Source organism: Rhinatrema bivittatum, chromosome 5 (genome assembly GCF_901001135.1).
Source record: "Rhinatrema bivittatum chromosome 5, aRhiBiv1.1, whole genome shotgun sequence".
Taxonomy (NCBI): Eukaryota; Metazoa; Chordata; class Amphibia; order Gymnophiona; family Rhinatrematidae; genus Rhinatrema; species Rhinatrema bivittatum.
The window spans coordinates 214,562,312-214,583,221 of record NC_042619.1 but is presented as its reverse complement, the minus strand read 5'-3'; the positions used below and the strand labels follow the sequence as shown (position 1 = coordinate 214,583,221).

At 53.5% G+C, this 20,910-nt stretch overlaps 1 protein-coding gene across 4 annotated transcripts in view; it reads left to right on the top strand.

The window, feature by feature from the left end:
* The window catches only part of DDX3X (DEAD-box helicase 3 X-linked), a 293,692-nt gene that overhangs the window by 199,177 nt on the left and 73,605 nt on the right, over window positions 1-20,910 (top strand). For all 4 annotated transcript variants that reach the window (XM_029603138.1, XM_029603137.1, XM_029603141.1 and 1 more), the window contains one exon: window positions 5,949-6,130. In XM_029603138.1, coding sequence (XP_029458998.1) covers window positions 5,949-6,130 — 182 coding nt within the window. The remainder of the gene's footprint in view (window positions 1-5,948; window positions 6,131-20,910) is intronic.

Below are 20,910 nucleotides of genomic sequence, written 5' to 3'. Positions count from 1 at the left end.
TACAGAGCCGTTCCCGCTTAGCGCGGGAACGGTGGCCATTTTGGAAACTTTTCAAGAGGCCAAGAGGGCGGCTCTGGGGGAGGCTCTGGTGCCTCCCGCACTTTCTCCTCAACGGCTGTCTCGGGGGGGACGCCCTGGAGGGGACTGCCTCTCCTCTATCTGAAGATAGCCCTGAGGAGGCTTCCTGCTCGTCGGCCTCCACTTTTTCCTCTGACTTGGTGCTGTTGCTACAGAAGGTTCTGAAACACAAGGTTCTGAGGAAAAAGTCATCTAGGAAACAGAAGTCTAGGAAGAGACGTTCCAGGGATGAGTCCAGGAAGGGCTCCAACCCACCAAAGGATAAGACGTCTCAGGTCAGTTACTCAGGACTCGTACACAGAGTCCACGTCTCAAGACGAGATGGATCTGCCCTTTGAGCCCCGAGGTGGGTACTGGTGGGGCGGAAGGAGACGTGTCAGCAAAAGCTGGTACCACTAAAGGTTCCACAGCGGTAGAAGGGGACGACCCTAAGGTCATTCGCCTCTTTAAAAAAGAAGAGCTGTCCCCACTTATTCCAGCCATTCTTCAGGAACTCGGCTTGGAGGTGCCTCCAGTGGAGTCCCGTCCGGGAACCAAGATGGACCTGGTTTTGTTGGGCCTCAGTGGTCCGTCAGTTGCGTTCCCATTTCATTATTCGGCGACGGATATCTTGTTCCGGGAATGGGATACTCCGGAGCTCGGGCTGAAGGTCAGTAAGGCCATGGATAAATTATATCCATTACCAGAGGAAGCGCTGGAGATTCTCCGCCTCCCTAGAGTGGACTCGGCTGTGACGAAGAGGTCGACCATTCCAGGTACAGGAGCTACTGCCCTCAAGGACTTACAGGATAGAAAACTTGAACTTCAACTTAAGGTGTTTGAAGTCTCGGCTCTGGGGGTCCAAGCAGCTATATGCAGTAATTTTGCCTTGAGGGCGGGCCTGCGCTGGGCGCAACAGCTTCTAGCCAATGAAGGGGCTCTCAGAGGCAGAAGCAGCTCAAGCGGATCGTCTGGAGGCGGTGATCGCTTACAGTGCTGATGCCTTGTATGATCTTCTACGCACGTCTGCAAGATCTATGGTTTCAGTGGTTTCAACGCGTCGTCTTTTATGGCTTCGGAATTGGGCGGCAGATGGTTCGTCAAAGGCTCACCTTGGTTCCCTTCCATTCAAAGGGAAGTTATTGTTTGGCAAGCAGTTGGATGATCTCATGCAGTCTTTAGGGGAAAACGGGGCTTTTCGTTTACCGGAGGATAGGCCTCGGACTAGGAGTTCCTATTCCAATAAGCACCGGTTTCGGGGGAATAGGAAGTCTAGACCAGCGAGGTCGTCTGGTACGTCCTACCGTTCAAGCTCGGCGCGACAGTCGTCGTGGTCGCAGTCCTTTCGTGGCAGACATTTTGGGAGGCAAACCGGAGCCCCAGCAGGAATGGGGGCTAAGGCTTCCCAATGAGGATTGTGTGGCCCGTTCCTTACCTGGTCCCAATCGTGGGAGCCAGGCTATCTCTTTTTTTGTCGAGGAATGGGCCAAGATAACGTCGGACCAGTGGGTCCTCTCTGTGATAAGTCAAGGTTACGCTTTAGATTTTGTACATAAGAACATAAGAAATTGCCCTGCTGGGTCAGACCAAGGGTCCATCAAGCCCAGCATCCTGTTTCCAACAGAGGCCAAACCAGGCTACAAGAACCTGGCAATTACCCAAACACCAAGAAGATCCCATGCTACTGATGCAATTGATAGCAGTGGCTATTCCCTAAGGGGCAAATCTTTCTCGTTTCCCCGTGTGAATATCGAGAGAAGCATGAGGTGGTGCAGGACACTCTCTGCAGCGCCTAGAAGACTTGAGGGCAATCACTCCCGTGCCTCCTGGACAGCGACGCACGGGGCGATACTCCATTTACTTCATAGTGCCTAAGAAAGAGGGAACCTTCAGACCAATCCTGGACTTAAAAGGAGTCAACAGGTGTCTACGGATTCCACGATTCAAAATGGAAACGATCCGTTCTGTGGTCGCATCGGTTCATCCCGGCGAATTTCTGGCCTCCTTGGATCTTACGGAAGCCTATCTGCACATAGGAATTCAGCAGTCTTAGAGGTTTCTCAGATTCTGCATCCTGGGCAGGCATTATCAATTCAAAGCTCTTCCGTTCGGTCTTGCCACCACGCCGCACACGTTCACCAAAGTGATGGTGGTAGTGGCAGCATAACTCAGATGGGTTTCTGGTGCATCCCTATTTGGACGATTGGTTGATCCGGGCGAAGTCGGAGTTGCTGTGTCAGAAGTCGGTCGCCAGGGTTCTACAGCTCTTGCGCGCTCTTGGGTGGTTGGTCAATCTTTCCAAGAGTCACCTGATCCCTACTCAGTCCTTGGAATTTCTGGGGGCGCTATTCGATTCGAAGCAGGGAAAAGTGTTCCTCACCCAGGAGAGGATTGTCAAGCTGCAGACTTGAGTGTGCCGCCTCTTGTCCTTATCGATGCCTTGGGTGCGGGATTTTCTGCAGGTCTTGGGATCCATGGCGTCCACGATATCTTTGGTGCCCTGGGCTTTCGCACATCTACGACAGTTGCAGTCAGCATTACTGTCCCGCTGGAAGCCTGTGTCTGAACAATTCCATCTACCGCTTCCACTTACGGACCAGGCGAGGGCCAGTCTTCCTTGGTGGCTCGTGTCGGATCACTTGACGTCTGGAGTGTCTCTAGTGATGCCCGAATGGACGGTGGTCACCACGGATGCCAGTCTTTCCGGCTGGGGAGTGGTCTGTCTTGGACATTTGGTGCAGGGCAGGTGGTCCCGGGTGCAGTCTCAGTGGTCCATAAAACACTTAGAGACCAGGGCAGTAGCCTTGACGCTTCACGCCTTTCTTCCATTGATTCAGGGGAAGGCGGTCAGAGTGTCGGACAATGATACTATTCGGGCTCATTCGACGCGGTCTCAGGCCACCTCTTGGGCGGAATCCTCACGTGTCGCCTCAGGAAATTTGTTGGGCAGCTACTTGGAAATCCTTGCATACTTTTGCGAGGCATTATCGTTTGGATGTTCAGGCTACAGCTTCGGGTGTTTTTGGTGAGGGCGTTCTTCGAGCGGGACTCTCTGAGCCCCCACCCTAAGTAAGTTAGTTCTGGTACATCCCAGGTGTCTGGACTGATCCGGGTACGTACAGGGAAAGGAAAATTAGTTTCTTACCTGATTTTCATTCCTGTAGTACCACGGATCAGTCCAGGGACCCGCCCTTGCTCTATTCTGTCTGTTTGCGTATATCTTTTGAAGTAACGGAGAGTCCGCTCGTGGTTTTTGATGTTCTATTGTTTACTCCTTTGGTTCTGGGAGTCTTGTTCCTGTTGGGGGTTTGAACTTGGCCGTGGGTTTTTTAGGGCCAATTTAGTTAGTTTGTTTTGTTTGCTCATTCTGCTTTGACATTACGTAAGGCTGAGGCTGACACGCTGCTATATATATGCAGGGCTGAGCCAATCAAAATCTTGCTCTCTCCATCTGCTGGTGCAGGGGCAAAACCCAGGTGTCTGGACTGATCCGTGGTACTACAGGAACGAAAATTATCAGGTAAGAAACTAATTTTCCTTTATTTTTCCCTATATGCAACACCTTGCACTTGTCCACATTAAATTTCATCTGCCATTTGGATGCCCAGTCTTCCAATCTTGCAAGGTCCTCCTATAATGTATCACAATCTGCTTGTGATTTAACTACTCTGAATAATTTTGTATCATCCGCAAATTTGATAACCTCACTCATCTTATTCCTTTCCAGATCATTTATATATATACTAGCTGTTAAGCCCATAACAACGGACTACATTATTTTTTTTTCGGTCCATTTTCTTCCCCCCTCAGTCACTCCCCCTCTCAGCTCATTCACAACCCCTTCGGATGGCACAAACAGAAGATCTCTGGGGAGGTCCCTCCCTCCCTCCCTCGCGCACGCCGCCGCTACTGCTCCTCGCCGCTGCTGCCATGTTTTCAAAGAGCTGACTCTGTGCTCTGACAGACGTGTTTGCCCGCACATGCACAGTAAAGCTGCTCTCTACTGCGCATTTGCAGCACGTCGGTCAAGCCTCATTTATCTAATAAACTAGCCGTTAAGCCCGTAACAACGGACTACATTAAAAAAAAATTTCGGTCAATTTCCTTCCCCCTCATTCTCCCCTCCACCCTCTATTCTCCCTCCCTCCTCCCCTCAGTCACAACCCCTTCGGATGGCACAAAGGGAAGATCTCCAGGGGAGGTCCCTCCCTCCCTCGCACGTGCCACCGCTCCTTGCCGCCGCCATGTTTTCAAAGAGCTGACGCTCTGCTCTGACTGATGTGTTCGCCCGCACATGCGCAGTAGAGCTGCTCTCTACTGCGCATTTGCGGCACGCCAGTCAAGCCTCATTTATCTAATAGATTGAAAAGCACCGGTCCAAGTACAGATCCCTGAGGCACTCCACTGTTTACCCTTTTCCACTGAGAAAATTGACCATTTAGTCCTACTCTGTTTCCTGTCTTTTAACCAGTTTGACAAAGTCCCTCATGAGAGGCTTTTACGAAAACTAAAAAGTCATGGGATAGGAGGCGATGTCCTTTCGTGGATTACAAACGCCTTCTGAAAATCCAAATACACTACATCTACCAGTTCACCTTTATCCACATGTTTATTAACCCCTTCAAAAAAATGAAGCAGATCTGTTAGGCAAGACTTCCCTTGGGTAAATCCATGTTGACTGTGTTCCATTAAATCATGTCTTTCTATATGCTCTACGATTTTGATCTTGAGAATAGTTTCCACTATTTTTCCTGGCACTGAAGTTAGGCTCACTGGTCTATAGTTACCCGGATCACCCCTGGAGCCTTTTTTTTAAATATTGGGGTTACATTGGCCACCCTCCAGTCTTCAGGTACAATGGATGATTTAAATTTTAATATGTGTTCTACGAGCAGACCTTTCTATGTCCCACTCGAGTTAAGGGGAGCTTAGGTACATCCCTGGAGTCTAGACTGATCTGGGTATGTACAAAGAGAAAAAATGGTTCTTACCTGCTAGGTTTTGTTCCTGTGGTACCACAGATCAGCCCAGAGACCTGCCCATTCACTCCAGGGGGTAGGGGGAGAGTCTGCCATTCGTACTGTTGCTTTGTATAGAGTGTGAGGAGTTGGAGGTTTTTCAGTGCTGATTGCTTATGTTAAATTTGGGAAACAAGTTTTCCATTGTTTTCTTGGGCGACTTCATATTCTTCCGGTTCATTAGGAGTGAGTTTGCTTAGAAATTTTAAGGTTGTTGCTGTCAGCTTGGTTTGGGTACAGGTCAGTACTGAGACTGCAGGTGACACACTGGGTTATATACAGTGTCGGTGAAAATTGGTCTCATCTACTGGCAGAGAGGGAAAAATCTAGGAATCTGGACTGATCTGTGGTACTACAGGAATGAAGTAAATTAGCACGGAAGAACCAGTTTTCCTTTCTTGGTTTGGTGCTCAAATCACTAAGCTATGCTTCCACGCCATACACTAAGCATGTCTTCTATGCCCAGTTTCATTTTCAGTTAGCATACAATTGGCTTTCTGCATCAAAAGTCAAACTTTATTTTTAGCATGTGTAATAAGCTGTGCTGAAATAGTGGAGTTTTTTTATAAGCAGTTAGCAAACGAGCCCTAGGGGAGTGCTTTTGTCACAAGACCCTGTGCAAGCTTCACTAATCTTTCTAATGTGTGTAATTACAGCCAGACTAAACTTGAGACTATTATTTTGAAATGGTTGACAATAACAGAAATAGACAGTCTAGCATTGACAGTAAAAGTGGAAGCAAGATAGGTTTGAGGAAGGAAAAAAGCACAGGGAAGTAAATGACAGGTGTACCCTGTCAAGCTCTAATGCACGCTTATTTACTAATTTTGTCACTTGGTGCCAAACATGGTCTAATGCAGTTCTGGTCTCTAGGTAAGGATTCACTGACCTTGGTATTTGTGGAAACTAAGAAGGGAGCAGATGCACTTGAAGACTTTCTATACCATGAAGGATATGCTTGCACAAGTATTCATGGAGACCGCTCCCAGAGGGACCGAGAAGAGGCCCTGCACCAGTTCCGCTCAGGAAAATGTCCAATCCTTGTTGCCACAGCAGTAAGTCACTTTAAACAAACACCTCTGCGCTGCTCATTTGGTTTATTGGCTCAACCATAAGTGGTCTTTAGGTTATGGTATTGCTTGGGGGTCTGGTTAGAGCAGCAGACTGAACCAGGGAAGCCAGGGTTCATAATCCTGTATTCCCTACAGGTGCTCCCTGTGATCGTGGGCATGTCACTTCCCTTCCATTGCTCTAGATATGAACTCTGATAGCTCTCTAGGGAAGGGAACTGTAAATGAATTGTAACTAGTCATAAGCTCAGCTTTGGAAAGTTAGTGTATTTAAAAAAATATATATATCTCAGAAAAACACTCTGTACAGAGTGGGGTACAAGCATAACAATTATTTCTACAGGCATTTTTATATAAAAATACTTTTATTACAAAACCATATTTCCTAGCGTGTATCAGATGGACTCAGGACCAATGGGTATAGTGTGCTCCTGATAGCAGTTGGAGACTGAGTCAGATTTCATTCCCTGTACGTACCTGGATCAGTCCAGACAGTGGGTTATGTCCCCAATCCAGCAGATGGAGTCAGCCAAAGCTTCGAGGGGGCGTCACCATAAGTACTACTACCCCCTCTGCAGGAGTTCAGTATCTTCTGACTCCAGCAGATGCGAGTAGTAGAATCTGGGTTGCTCCAGATTGCCTGAAACCATTTCTTACAGTGATTACTTGTCTTCTCTGTTTTTCTCTCACTGTTTCTGTTGGATCAAGTTTGCTTTATTTAAAAAAAAAAAAAAAAAGTTAGAGGGTTCAATTTGGGACGGCGTGACTTCCCTCTGCGTTGTCTCTCACTCTCTTTCTCGGTGCTAGCTGTAACTTGTGAACCGGGGTAAGTGCATTCTTCTGTGTTTCTCTTTGCAGCTGATTTTGCTCGCGGCTGCTTCGGCTTCGCCGCGTTTTTCTCCCTCACCAGCAGCCATTTTGCCGGTTCCTCGTGGGCTGCGGAGGTGAGCGGGGAGATCTTCGTTGGCGGGTTGTGAGGCCAGGAGGGCCCCCCCGCGGCACCGTTCATCGGCGGGCAGTGCAGGCCGCTCGGGCCCCCCCGCGCCAGCGTTTTTCCTTCGCGGCCCCCCCCCCGAGGCATTTCGTTTATTTTGCCTGTCTCCTCCGTTGCCAGCAGTGCTCACGATGCCGCGGCCAGCACGTTGCTCGACCTGCGGTGAGCCGAGATCGCGGATTGCCCGTGAAGGGATCTGTGCCCGGTGCCTCCCCGGGGGGGAGGGCCCATCGCAGTTCCTTAGCGAATTTTCGGTTTTGACAGGCATGCCCGGGCGGCGCGGGCCGGCCCCTCCCCCATTACTGGCGGGAACGGCGGCCATTTTACATGCCCAGCGCTCTGAGGGGACTCAGGCAGCGCTGGATGACAGGGACTCCCCCGAGGTTTCTCCACCGAATTGGCTGCCGGACAACAGCCTGACGGGCCAGGGTCCCACGGGGTCCCCCCCCTCCGGGGCTAGGCCGGGATTCTCCCCGGACTTTGTACTGTTAATGCCCACTGCGTATCTGCAGGGCCTCGTCGCTCCCGCAGCACAGTCTCCAGCCAAGGTCCCGCGGCTCTCGCCTCCCTCTCAGGCCCCCCCCGTCCCGGCGGGTGTGGGGGCCACCCTGCCTCCCGCCCGCACCTGGATTCCTGCGGGCTCCGAGGGAGCAGTGACAGGCCCGGCGTCTCCTGGGCCGGACCTGGGAGAAGGGGGCCAAGGGGATTCCACCACAGGGAGAAGAGCTGGACGAACTTATTCCAAGTGGGTCTTGGATCCAGGAGCTGAATCTCGATCCGCCGCCGGACCCGCCCGCTCCAGTAGCGCCCGCCGTCGTCACGTCGGCCAAGAAGGGAGAACCCAGATTCTACTACTCGCATCTGCTGGAGTCAGAAGATACTGAACTCCTGCAGAGGGGGTAGTAGTACTTATGGTGACGCCCCCTCGAAGCTTTGGCTGACTCCATCTGCTGGATTGGGGACATAACCCACTGTCTGGACTGATCCATGGTACTACAGGAACGAAAATTAGCAGGTAAGTAATAATTTTCTTATCTGTCACCCCTAGTACATATACCCCTGCAGGAAGCTCTGCTCTTCAGTATTTCTCAGTCTCCATAGCAGTTCAGGATTCTATACATGCTTGCATAGAGTAGGGTATTCTAACCAAAGAAATCTTCTCTACAGATGAGCCCCGCTCTCCTGCGGTGATACCTACAGGTCCCTCCCCCAGTTGAGAATTCCTGAGGTGATTTCTGCAATCCCTCAGAGGTAGGCCTCAGTCCGGCAGCTGGTTCCTGGCGTGGACTTAGCCGCACCTGTTGCCGGGGGGCTGAGAGGCAGCAGGTGCAAATTTGAGCACGGCGATGAAGGTACCTTTCCTCTCCCCCCACAGCCGGAGACTGCCCGGAACGAGACCGGGAAACAGAGACACAAGGTAAGGTAGAAAACTTCCTAAATGTCTCCGAGGCTCGAATAGCTGCACAGATCGCCAGTTGGCGTCAGTGCTACCGGGTTGATCAGCCCTGTCCGGGCTAGACCCTGGTCCGATACGAGGGTCCCCTCCCATGTGGAGACCCTCCAAGGTAGTTGCCATATTGCTCGTGTGGTCAGACGCCATTTTCCCGTGATCGCCACCCTGTTCGCTGATCCATGCGCACAGAGGCGAGCTGGGCGCACAAATCACTTGTGCACACATTGGCTCCTGCATAAGTGCCAGGCGCATGGCGACCCGCGCATCCAACCTGAGTGCATAACTAAGCTTCCCAGCGTACGCTTGAACGCACAAACTGGGCATTTCCTAGTGTGTAGCAGATGGACTCAGGACCAATGGGTATAGTGTACTCCTGTTAGCAGTTGGAGACTGATCAGATTTCAATCTGATGTCAGCCCCCAGTACATATACCCCTGCAGGAAGTGCAGCTCCTCAGTATTTTCAGTCTCCATACAGTTAGGGACTATCTGCAAGCTCTCAGAGCGTTAGACCAAAATTTAAAGAACAAAACTGAAATTTAAAGAAGAAACCTACCTGAAGACAAGCCCCGCACTCCTGCGGTGATACCCTCGGGTCCCTCCCCCAGTTGAATTTCCAGAGGTGATTTCCGTGGTCCCTCTGAGGTGAGCCTCGGTCCGGTGGCTGATTCGCGGCAGGGACTTTGCCCCCGGATCCTCGGGCGCGGCGTAGAGGCAGCCTCGGTCCGGCCGAATCACAGCGAGAACTTAGCCCCCGATCTCGGGCGCGGCTGAGAGGCAGCAGGTGCACCCCCTCGAGCGCGGTGGTGAAGGTATTTGCCCTCCCCCCGCAGCCGGAGACCGCCCGGAGCAAAACCGGGAAGCGCCGAAGACAAGGCAAGGTGTAAATCTTCTACTTAATCCGGTCTCCGAAGATCGCGGAGGAGCACAGATCGGCGATCGGAATCTGTGCCACCGGGTTGATCCGCCCTAGCAGGGCCAGGTCCCGGCTGTTCCAGGGTCTGCCCACGTGGAGACCCTCCAAGGAGGTCGCCATATTGCCCGCACACTCGCCGTCGCCATCTTGGCCTTGTTCGCCACGCCGTCCGATCCGAGCGCACAAATTAAGCTAAGCGCACAAAATTATTGTGCGCATATTCTTAGGCGCACATAAAACCTTACGCGCATAAGTTACGCGCACAGTACAAGGTGCACATCTATGGCTAGGCGCACACCTGCGCGCACATAGACGCAATGGAGCGCATAAGAGCTTACGCGTCCACAGAAATGGCACCTCCAGAAATAGGAATAAAAGCTCAAAGCCTCTGCCCAGCATGCCACATCAGAGCCGCACAGAGCGAGGAAGCAGACGCCCTATGCGCACACTGTGAGGAGGTCCTGGGAGATCCAGGTCAGGGCTAGTCCCGCCCAGTGCTAGCTCTTCAGGGGGCACCCCGGACCTAGCAGGCCCCAGTGAGTCCATCCCACAGACGGGGACCCCAGGGAACCGGCGCCCCTCAACTTAGACCCAGCATCGATCTCCTGGGTAGAGTTATTCAAGGGGATTCACGCCTTTGTCAAGATGCAGACTGAACCCTGGGCGGACCAGCCATCTGTGGCACCGGAAGACCCTCATGCCCCAGGACCCTTGAGGCCTAGGCACAGGCTCCCACCACCCAGAAGCCCCACCTACGGGGACACGGATTTCTCCGAGGAAGAAGTCTAGCCCCTTGAGGAGGGAGAACTTCCCTCAGGGACAGAGCCACACCAAACCATGAGACGCTTCTTCTCAAAGGAGGAGCTTCCGGACCTTGTATCCCAATGCCTATCTGAACTCGCTATCCCGGGCCAAGGCACCCCGGGGGAACCTAGATTGAACCCCCTGCTGGAAGGCCTTCGACAGACATCTCGCCATTTCCCCCTCTTACAGGCGGCACAACAGCTAATTGACCCGGAGTGGAATGCGCCGGAGTCCTCATTCAAAGGGGGTCAAGCCTTATCGGCCATGTACCCCCTGGACCCAGCAACCAAGGAGTATCTGGCGTGCCCTAGAGTAGACGCCATGGTTTGCGCGGTTGCTAAGCACACTACCATCCCAGTGGAGGGAGGAGCGGCGCTCAAGGATGCACACAACCGGTGCCTGGAAGCCATACTAAAACAAGCATTTGAGGTGGCAGCCATGTCCCTGCAAATTGCAACCTGCTGCACCGTGGTGACACGTTCCTGTTTATCCCAAGCCAGGAACAACACCCCGGGAGAAGACATGGAATCAGCACTATCATTCCTCACTGACGTGGCTTCCGATCTAGTGCGCACAGCAGCCAGAGGAGTGTCATCCACAGTGGCAGCCAGGAGACAACTATGGCTTCGAAATTGGTTGGCTGACGCCTCCTCCAAGACACGCCTCACGAGAATGCCCTTCAAAGGATCCCTCCTGTTCGGCAGCGAACTAGAGAAACTGGCTAACAAATGGGGCAACTCCCCATTACCTCGTCTGCCGGAAGACAAGGCGAAGAGAAACCAGCGTCCCTTTCCCAGGTCCACCAGAGGCAGAAGCTCACAGCATTTCAACCCTTACAAGAATAACTATCAAGCGCCCCGCCCTACGGGCAGGAACCAGTCCTTTCGGAACAAACACAACAAGAGGGGAACCAGCTCGGGTCCAGGCCCCAGCTGCACCCCACAATGAGATTCAGCCGACCCATCCAAGGGAAGAAGCCATAGGGGGCAGGCTAACCCTATTCTACCGCAGATGGGTCGAACTTCGGAGAAGTGGGTCCTAGCCATCATCCAAGAAGGGTACTACCTGGACTTCCTTTGAACCCCTCCGGACAAGTTCGTGGAATCTCCCTGCCACAACCCCCGCAAGAGGGCGGCAGTGGAAGCTACACTGAACAGACTTCTGGACCTCGAGGCCATAACCCCAGTACCTACTCGGGGAAACAAATACTGGACATTACTCCATTTACTTTATCGTACCCAAGAAAGAGGGTACATTCAGGCCCATCCTGGACCTCAAGTCGGTCAACCGACACCTAAGGATCCCACGCTTCCACATGGAAAACCATACGTGCAATACAGCCAGGAGAGTTCCTCACATCCCTGGACCTGTCGGAGGCCTACTTACACATCCCAATCCATCAGGAACACCAGTGCTACCTATGCTTCAAGGTCCTGAATCGTGTCTGCCAGTTCCGGGCACTACCCTTCGGGTTAGCCACTGCATCCCGGACGTTCACCAAGGTAATAGTAGTGGCGGCGGCAACACTCAGGAAGGAAGGAATCCTTGTTCATTCTTACCTGGACGATTGGCTGATCAGAGCAAAATCACCAGAGGAAAGCCACCAAGCAACCAGCAGAGTCATAGCTCTACTGGAAAGCCTGGGATGGGTAGTCAACACAAACAAGAGCTCCCTACAGCCCTCGCAGTCCGATTCGACACCAAGGAAGACAAGGTCAGCCTGACCCCCACGAGGAGATCAAAGCTGTGGGACCGGCTCCAGACCTTGCTGAGCGCCCCTCGTCCCACAGCATGGGATTACCTGCAAGTCCTCGGACTAATGACATCCACACTGGAAGTGGTGCCATGGGCGCGGGCCCACATGAGGCCCCTGCAACGCTCACTCCTATCACGGTGGAGCCCACGATCCCAGAACTACTCCGTACATCTACCACTACCAGGCAGAGTCCGAACCCAGCTGAGGTGGTGGCTACAGACCAGCCACTTGAGCCGGGGATCAAGACTATCCTCCCCAACCTGGACCATGCTCACAACAGATGCCAGCCTACACGGGTGGGGAGCATACTGCGAAAAGTTGCCCGCCCAAGGGCGGTGGAACGAAGAAGAGGCGGGGTGGAACATCAACCGCCTAGAAGCACAGGCAGTCAGATTAGCCTGCCTGCGGTTTGCCCACAGACTTTCGAGACAAAGCGGTCAGAGTGATGTCTGTCAACGCCACGACTGTGGCCTACATCAACTGGCAAGGCGGAACCAGAAGCCAACAGGTGTCCTTAAAAATAGATCCTCTGGCTTGGGCGGAAGCAAATCTCCAGGACATCTCCGCCGTCCACATCGCCGGGAAGGACAACACCACGGCAGACTTCCTCAGCAGGGAAAGTCTAAATCCAGGAGAATGGAAGCTGTCACCCACAGACTTCAAGATGACAGTGAATCTGTGGGGGACTCCAGACATGGATCTTCTAGCAAACAGATCAAATGCTGAAGTACCCAGATACTTCAGCTGCAGGCGGGATCCGCAGTCCCAGGGGATCGACGCCCTGGTACAGGCCTGGCCACCGGGGACCCTGCTATACGCCTTTCCGCCGTGGCCCTTGCTGGGCGCAATCATTCACAAGATTCAGCGGCACAGGGGACTAGTTCTTCTGGTGGCCCCGGACTGGCCAAGAAGACCCTGGTACGCAGACATGAGAAGACTACTAGCAGGGAATCCACTACCCCTGCCTCCACACAGAGACCTGCTACAACAAGGTCCCATCCTCCACGAGGATCCAGCTCAATTCTCTTACGGTCTGGCCATTCAGAGGGCCCGCCTGAGAAAGAGGGGGATACTCGGGGGCAGTAATAGATACTCTCCTCCGAGCACGGAAGTTCTCCACATCTCTAACATACTTAAGGATCTGGAGAGTCTTTGAGGCCTGGTGCGAAGACCACAATGTCAAACCACGTTCCTCTAAAGTTCCCGTGATCCTGGAATTCTTACAGAACGGACTACAGAAGGGTCTATCCCTCAACTCCCTCAAGGTACAGGTGGCCGCATTGTCATGCTACGGTTCCAGGAGCGAGGACGACAGCTTAGCCTCGCACCCAGATGTATCACGCTTCCTGAAAGGAGTCAAGCACATTCGCCCACCACTAAAGTGGCCAGTGCCCCTGTGGAACCTCAACCTCGTCTTGGAATTCCTAGCGGGATCCGCCTTCAGACCCCTCAGAGGCCTGTCCCCTCCGTCTTTTAACCTTGAAGACTGTGTTCTTGCTGGCCGTTTTGCTCGGCCTGCCGCATCTCAGAGCTACAGGCCCTGTCCTGCCGTGAGCCATTCCTCAGACTCACCCCGGGGACCATTCAGCTACGCACGGTTCCCTCCTTCCTCCCCAAAGTGGTCTCACACTTCCACCTTAACCAAACCATCTCACTACCTACGATGGACGGCTTGAAGTCGGAAGAAGCCCGTGGTCTGCGCCATCTCGACATCGGCAGACTCCTATCCAGATATCTGGAAATGTCGGAACCAGTACGAAAGACGGACCACCTTTTCGTCCTTCACAGCGGAAAGAGGCAAGGGGAAGCGGCCTCGCGGGCAACCATCGACCGCTGGATCAAGGAAGTCATCAAGGCAGCCTACATAGAAGCGGGAAAACCACCACCTCTACAGGTCAAGGCCCATTCCACCAGAGCCCAGGCGGTTTCCTGGGCAGAAACTAGAATGCTGTCACCTGCCGAGATCAGCAGGGCGGCAACGTGGTCCTCCATCCATACCTTCTCCAGATTCTACCGTCTGGAGGTTCAGGCTCGGGAGGACACAGCATTTGCAAGAGCAATCCTTAATGGACCGCGGGCAGCCTCCCACCCAGTTCGGGAGTAGCTTTTATACATCCCATTGGTCCTGAGTCCATCTGCTACACGCTAGGAAATGGAGAAATTACTTACCTGATAATTTCGTTTTCCTTAGTGTAGACGGACTCAGCAGCCCACCCTCGGCTGCCACTATACATGGTCCTTCAACAATTCAAGGGTAAGCCATGCTTTCATTTCCCTAGGGCATCCACCCTGCCGGGTGTCGACGCTTTCCAGTTGGGCACACTGACTGTCTCCAGCTATAGTCAACCAACCAGTTCAAGTTAATCAAGTTTTTAACGTTCTAACAAGTTATCTAAGTTAATCATATTAAGTTAATCAGTCAGTCACACATACATCCACAATGCTTTGCAAGGAAGAATACTGAGGAGCTGCACTTCTTGCAGGGGTATATGTACTGGGGGCTGACGTCAGATTGAAATCTGATCTGTCTCCAACTGCTAACAGGAGTACACTATACCCATTGGTCCTGAGTCCATCTGTCTACACTAAGGAAAACTAAATTATCAGGTAAGTAATTTCTCCATTTCTGCATTTCCACGCACATGAGCCATGGCGCCACCAGACAAGAAGCCCAAGGCTCAGGTCCTCTGCCCAGCCTGCCACATAAGAGCTTTACAGCATGAAGAGGCCACGCCTCTGTCTACAGTGCAAGGAGGCCCTGGGTGAACCAGGTCCTCCACAGACAGTACACCGGACCTCTCTACCCCCAGCGGGAGCCTCCTTCAAATGGGTCTCCCCGGGGACACAACGCCTCTCAATTTAGACCCAGCATCTTTCTCCTGGGTAGAATTATTCAAAGGCCTACATACTTTCGTCCACATGCAACCGGCGCCTCCAATGACAACCACAACCTCCCCCAGAGGACCCTATCATCCCGGGACCCTCTAAACCCAGAGAAGTGCCTCTCATGCCCAAAAGCCCCAACATTGTGGGGACGCAAGACACCTCTGACGAGGATCAAGACTCCCTGGAGGAAGGGGAAATTCCCCCAGGAACAGAACCTTACCGAACCATGAGGCGATTCTTCGCCAAAGATGAGCTATCAGACCTCGTGGCTCACAGCTTGAAAGAGCTCACTATCCCAGGCACAAATTCCACAGGAGAACCGAAGACTAACACCCTCCTCGGGACTCCGTCAGGCCTCCCGCCATGTCCCTTTGCTGCAAGCCGTTCAACAGCTGATTGACCTGGAATGGGAGGTTCCGGAGGCCATGTTCAAGGAGGGATGGACCCTGGCAGCCCTGGACCCCACTGCCAAAGATCTGGCATTCCCCAAAGTGGATGCCATGCTCTGCACGTCTCAAAGCACACTACCATCCCAGTCGAAGGAGGAGTGGCACTAAAGGATGCCCAGGACAGACGTCTGGAATCAATCCTCAGTCATGTGACATATCAGCCATGTCACTACAGATCACGACCTGCTGTGCCGTGGTGACACACACCTGCTTATCAAAGACCAGGAACACCAGCACACTCATCGAAGCACTAGAACCAGCAGTAGCATTCCTCATGGATGTGACCTCCGACCTGGTGCGCACCACAGCCCAGAGGCGTTTCGTCCATTGTGGCAGCCAGAAGGCAACTCTGGCTCCGAAGCTGGTCAGCCGATGTGACGTCCAAGACGAGACTCAAGAGAATGCCTTTTAAGGGAACCCTCCTGTTCGGAAGCGAACTGGAGAAATTAGCCAACAATTCCCAGTATTGCGGCTACCAGAGGACAAGAACAAGAGAAGCCAGCGCCCCTCCCCCCCCGAATATCTAAGGGCAGGGGATCACCGTGCTTCAAACTGTATAAAAGTACATATCAAGCATCTCGCCTCGCAGGCAGGGGCCAGTCCTTTCGGAACAACACAGCAAAAGGGGAGCCGGCGCAGGTCCAGGCCCCAGCCACACCCTGCAATGAAGATCAGCCGACCCATCTACAGGAAGAAGCCATAGGGGGTAGACTTGCCCTAATCTACCAAAGATGGGTCGAGATAACTTTGGACAAGTGGGTCCTAACCATCATTTGCGAGGGATATTAGCTGGACTTCCACAACATTCCTCCGGACAAATTTGTTAAATCTCCCTTCCAAGAGGACGGCAGTGGAAACCACACTGACCAAATTGCTCAACTTAAAGGCCATAATGCTTGTGCCCACACCAACAAAATACTGGGCACTATTCCATCTATTTTATCTTTCCCAAGAAAGAGGGTACATTGCGGCCCATCCTGGACTTCATCCGTCAACCGCCACCTGAAGGTACCTCGCTTCCGCATGGAAACACTATGCTGTGTCATAAGGGCCATATAGCCGGGAGAATTTCTCACATCCCTGTATCTGTCAGAAGCCTACCTGCACATCCCAGTCCACGAGCATCAGCATTTTTACGCTTCTCGATCCTGGACCAACACTACCAGTTCCGGGCACTACCCTTCGGGCTAGCCACAGCACCCCAAACATTCACCAAAATCATGGTTGTAGTGGCGGCAACACTGAGGAAAGAAGGAATCCTCGTACACCCATATCTGGATGATTGGCTGAGCAGGGCAAAATCCCCAGAGGAAAGTCATCAGGCAACCACCAGATTTAAAAACTCTACTGGAGAACTTCGGGTGGGTAGTCAACACAAACAAGAGTTGTCTGCAGCCCTCCCAATCTCTGGAATACCTGGGAGTCTTACAAGACAAGGTCATTCTGACTCCTACAAGGAGAACAAAACTGATGAACCAATTGCAAAACCTGTTAAGCAGTCTTCGCCCCCAAGGTGTGGGATTACCTCAGTCCTCTGTCTCATGACATCCACACTGGAAGTGGTTCCATGGGCAAGAGTTCACATGCGTGTCCCCCCTGTCCGTCCGTCCCCCAAGTGTTCCCTGCTGTCATGATGGAATCAGATGTGCCAGAACTAATCAGTTTGCCTCCAGCTCCCGGAGGAAGTTCGAACCCAGCTACAATGGTGGCTACAAGAAGACCATCTGAGCAAGGGAGTAAGGCTATCCCCGCCAACCTGGATCCTGCTCACCACAGATGCAAGCCTACAAGGGTGGGGAGCCCACTGCCAGGAGCTGACCACCCAGGGGCAATGGGATAAGGAAGAGTCGGGATGGAACATCAACAGACTAGAAGCTTGGGCAGTCAGGTTAGCCTGCCTACGATTCAGTCACCGACTCCGGGTCGAGTCGGTCAGATTCTGGTCATACGCCACAACAGTTGCCTACATCAACCGCCAGGGAGGAACCAGAAGCCAACAGGTGTCCCTGGAAATAGACCCCCTAATGGTGTGGGTGGAATCAAACCTACAAGAGATCTCAGCCGCCCACATCACAGGAAAAGACAACATCATTGCGGATTACCTCAGCAGAGAAAGTCTAGACCCAGGGGAATGGAGGCTGTCTGCCACAGCCTTCCAGTTAATAGTAAACCGCTGGGGAACACCAGCCATGGACCTCCTGGCAACACGGTCCAACGCCAAGTTCCCAACTTCAGTCGCGGATGAGAACCACAATCCCAAGGGATCAATGCCCTCGTCAGGCCTGGCCACAGGAAATCCTGCCTTCCCTCCGTGGCTGCTACTGGCCGGGATCATCCGCAAGGTAGAACACCACATGGGACCAGTACTTCTAGTAGCCCCGGACTGGCCAAGAAGGCCGTGGTATGCAGACTACTGACAGGGAGCCCTCTCCCTCTACCTCCAAATAGGGATCTGCTCCAACAAGGCCCGATCCTCCACAAAGACCCAACTCTATTCTCTTACGGTCTCGCCATTGAGAGGGACACGCCTGAAGAAGAGCGGATACTCGCATGCTCGGAGCAGAGTGTCAATCACCGCCCCCAAGTTTTCTACATCTCTAACCTACATACGAATATGGAGAATATTCGAAGCCTGTGTAAAGACCGCGACATCCTTTTGGACAGTCAAAATACCCACATTCCCTGTACTTACCAGGATCAGTCCAGACGGTGGGTTATGTCCCCCGTCTAGCAGATGGAGTCAGACAAGGCTTCGAAGGGTGCTCACATAAGTATGTGTGCACCCTCTGCAGGAGCTCAGTATATCTGACTCCAGCAGATGAGTAGGGGAACCTGGTGCTTCCCCTCCTTGAAGGATTTCTTCATTTATTTCTTTATCTTACTTAGGCTGGATCAAGGTTGTGTTTAAAGTTGTGACAAGTTTTGTTGAAAAAAAATAGAAAATGCAAACGAGGGAGGAGTGAGTTTCGAGGTTTGCAGGCAGGGCTGATTGCAGTCTCCCTCCCTTCCTTTCTGCCTCCAGGTAAGTTTGAATTTGTTTCTTTTCTCCTGAATATCTTCTTTCAGCACGGTAGTCGTTGGTTGCTGGGGAAAGCTAGTGGTGCCAGCCTCTCCCCCCCCCCTCCCCCCATTGCCACAGGTGCCCCACGGCCCTGAGACGTTTTCATTCCCCGGGGCCACTGCAGCAGAGGGGAAATTCCTCTGCAGCCCTTCCGGGGGCACTCTGAAGTGCAGGGTTTTCTTCCTGAGGTGAATTTGCTCCTCGTCTGCTCCCCACGTGGCTTAAACCCCCCCTCCCCCCCAACCCGGGCTGCCTGTCACCATGCTGCGGCTGTCCCGCTGCTCTGCCTGTGGCGAGCCGGAGGCAAGGATATCGAGGCAGGGAGTTTGTTCCAGGTGCCTCCCTGGTGGGGAGAGCACCTCCGGGCAGCCGGACCTCTCCCCCCCCCCCCCCCCCCCCCCCCACCCGCGCCTCAGCGTGACACGGATTTCGGGGGCCGCTGGCCATTTTGATGTCTCGCGGTCAGCTTCAGCAACCATCAGGGGAGGATTCTGATAGGGGAGAACCACAGATTCTTGCTCCGATTGGGGCCCGGGGTCCCCCATCCTTTTCCCCGGAGTTCATTGTGCTGATGCACAATGCTTATTTGCAGCGCCTGGAGGGTCCCTAGGGTGCCCAGTCTGGACCCACCTCCCCCCCAAGGCAGCCCGGCTAGAGGAGGGCTTCCAGGGTCCATTTCGCACCCCTCTCACGGGGGGGGGGGGGCGGGATCCTTCCCAGACCTGGGGGGGGGGGGGGGAGATCCCCCGTCTCATCCGGACGATCCGATTTTGGAGGCACAACTGGAGTGTGATGACCCGCGGGTCCTACGCATCTTTCGGAAGGAAGAGCTTGAAGACCTTATTCCGCAGATCCTTCAGGAGTTGGATCTCAACCCCTGACCCGCCAGCACCCCGGTTCCAGTTGTCACCTCGTCTACCAAGAAGGGTGATCCGCTCTTAGCCAGCCTGCGCCCTCTATCCCGGGCTTTTCCTACCCATCCAACCTTTCTACAATTATTGGCCAGGGAGTGGGATACTCCCGAGACATCCCTTAAGGTCGAACGCGCCATGGAAAAACTTGATCCTCTCCCGGAGGACTTTTTGGAGTTGATCAAAGTCCCGAAAGTAGACTTGGCGGTGTCAGCAGTGACCAAGAGGACGACGATACCGGTGACGGTGGGGCACGGCCCTGCTAGATACGCAGGACAAAGTTGGAGGTCTACCTCAAGCGGGTATTTGAGGTCTCAGCCTTGGGGATTCGCGCCACCATCTGCAGCTCCTTGGCACAGAGGGCAAGCCTCCGCTGGGTACAACAGCTCCTCACCTCTCAGGTCTTACCACCTGAGGAAGCGCGGCAGGCAGACCGTCTGGAGTCCGCCAAAGCTTATGGGGCGGACGCCTTGTATGATTTGTTCCGCGTCCTGGCGAGATCCATGGCCTCCGTGGTTTCCGCAGGGTGTCTTCTATGGTTCCGCAACTGGTCGGCGGATACCTCTCCAAGTCCAGCCTGGGGTCTCTTCCTTTCAAGGGCAAGTTCCTCTTCGGCGAAGATCTCGACCAGATCATCAAGTCCTTGGGGGAGAATTCAGTACACAAGCTGCCAGAAGACCGCCAGCGGAACTTCAGGACATTTACTCCCTCCAGATCCCACTCCCGGGTGCAGCGTCGCTACTGCGGCTTCAAACAGGCGCCTCGACTCCCTCTTCCAGATCTCAGTCCTGGCCCCATTCCTTTCACGGCCGCAGGCCCACCCGGGAGGGAACGGGTCAGGGGGGCTCTTCCAAGCCCGCTCAAATGATGCCGCGCCCACCCACTCCTAGACTCCGCAGATCGGGGGACGGATCTCTCGCTTCTACAAGGAGTGGGTTCGCATCACTTCGGACCAGTGGGTCCTAGACATCTGAAAGAACGGCTTCGCTTTGGAGTTTGCCCGCTGCCCCAAGGGACAGGTTTCTCTTCTTGCCTTGCGGATCGAGCCTCAAGAGACTGGCGGTGCAACAGACCTTGGACAGGCTTCTGAGCCTCTGGGCCATCGCTCCCGTCCCCTTCGGAGCGGTGGGCTCGGGCCATTATTCAATTTACTTCCTCGTGCCCTAAAAGGACGGCTCCTACCGCCCAATCCTAGATCTCAAGGAGGTCAACAAGTCCTTAAGGGTCCTCCGTTTCCGCATGTAGACCCTGCGGTCCGTGATTGTGGCAGTCATCAAGGGGAATTCCTTGCCTCCCTCGATCTGACAGAGGCTTATCTCCACATCCCCCATCTTCAAGGCGTACCAGAGGCTTCTTTGCTTCAAGATCCTGAACCGACACTTTCAGTTCCAAGCCCTCCCCTTCGGGCTGGCGACCGCCCCACTGACGTTCACGAAGATCATGGTGGTGGTGGCGGCCGCTCTGAGACTGGAGGGGATCCTAGTCCACCCCTACCTGGACGACTGGCTAATTCAAGTGAAGTCTCTCTCAGGGGTA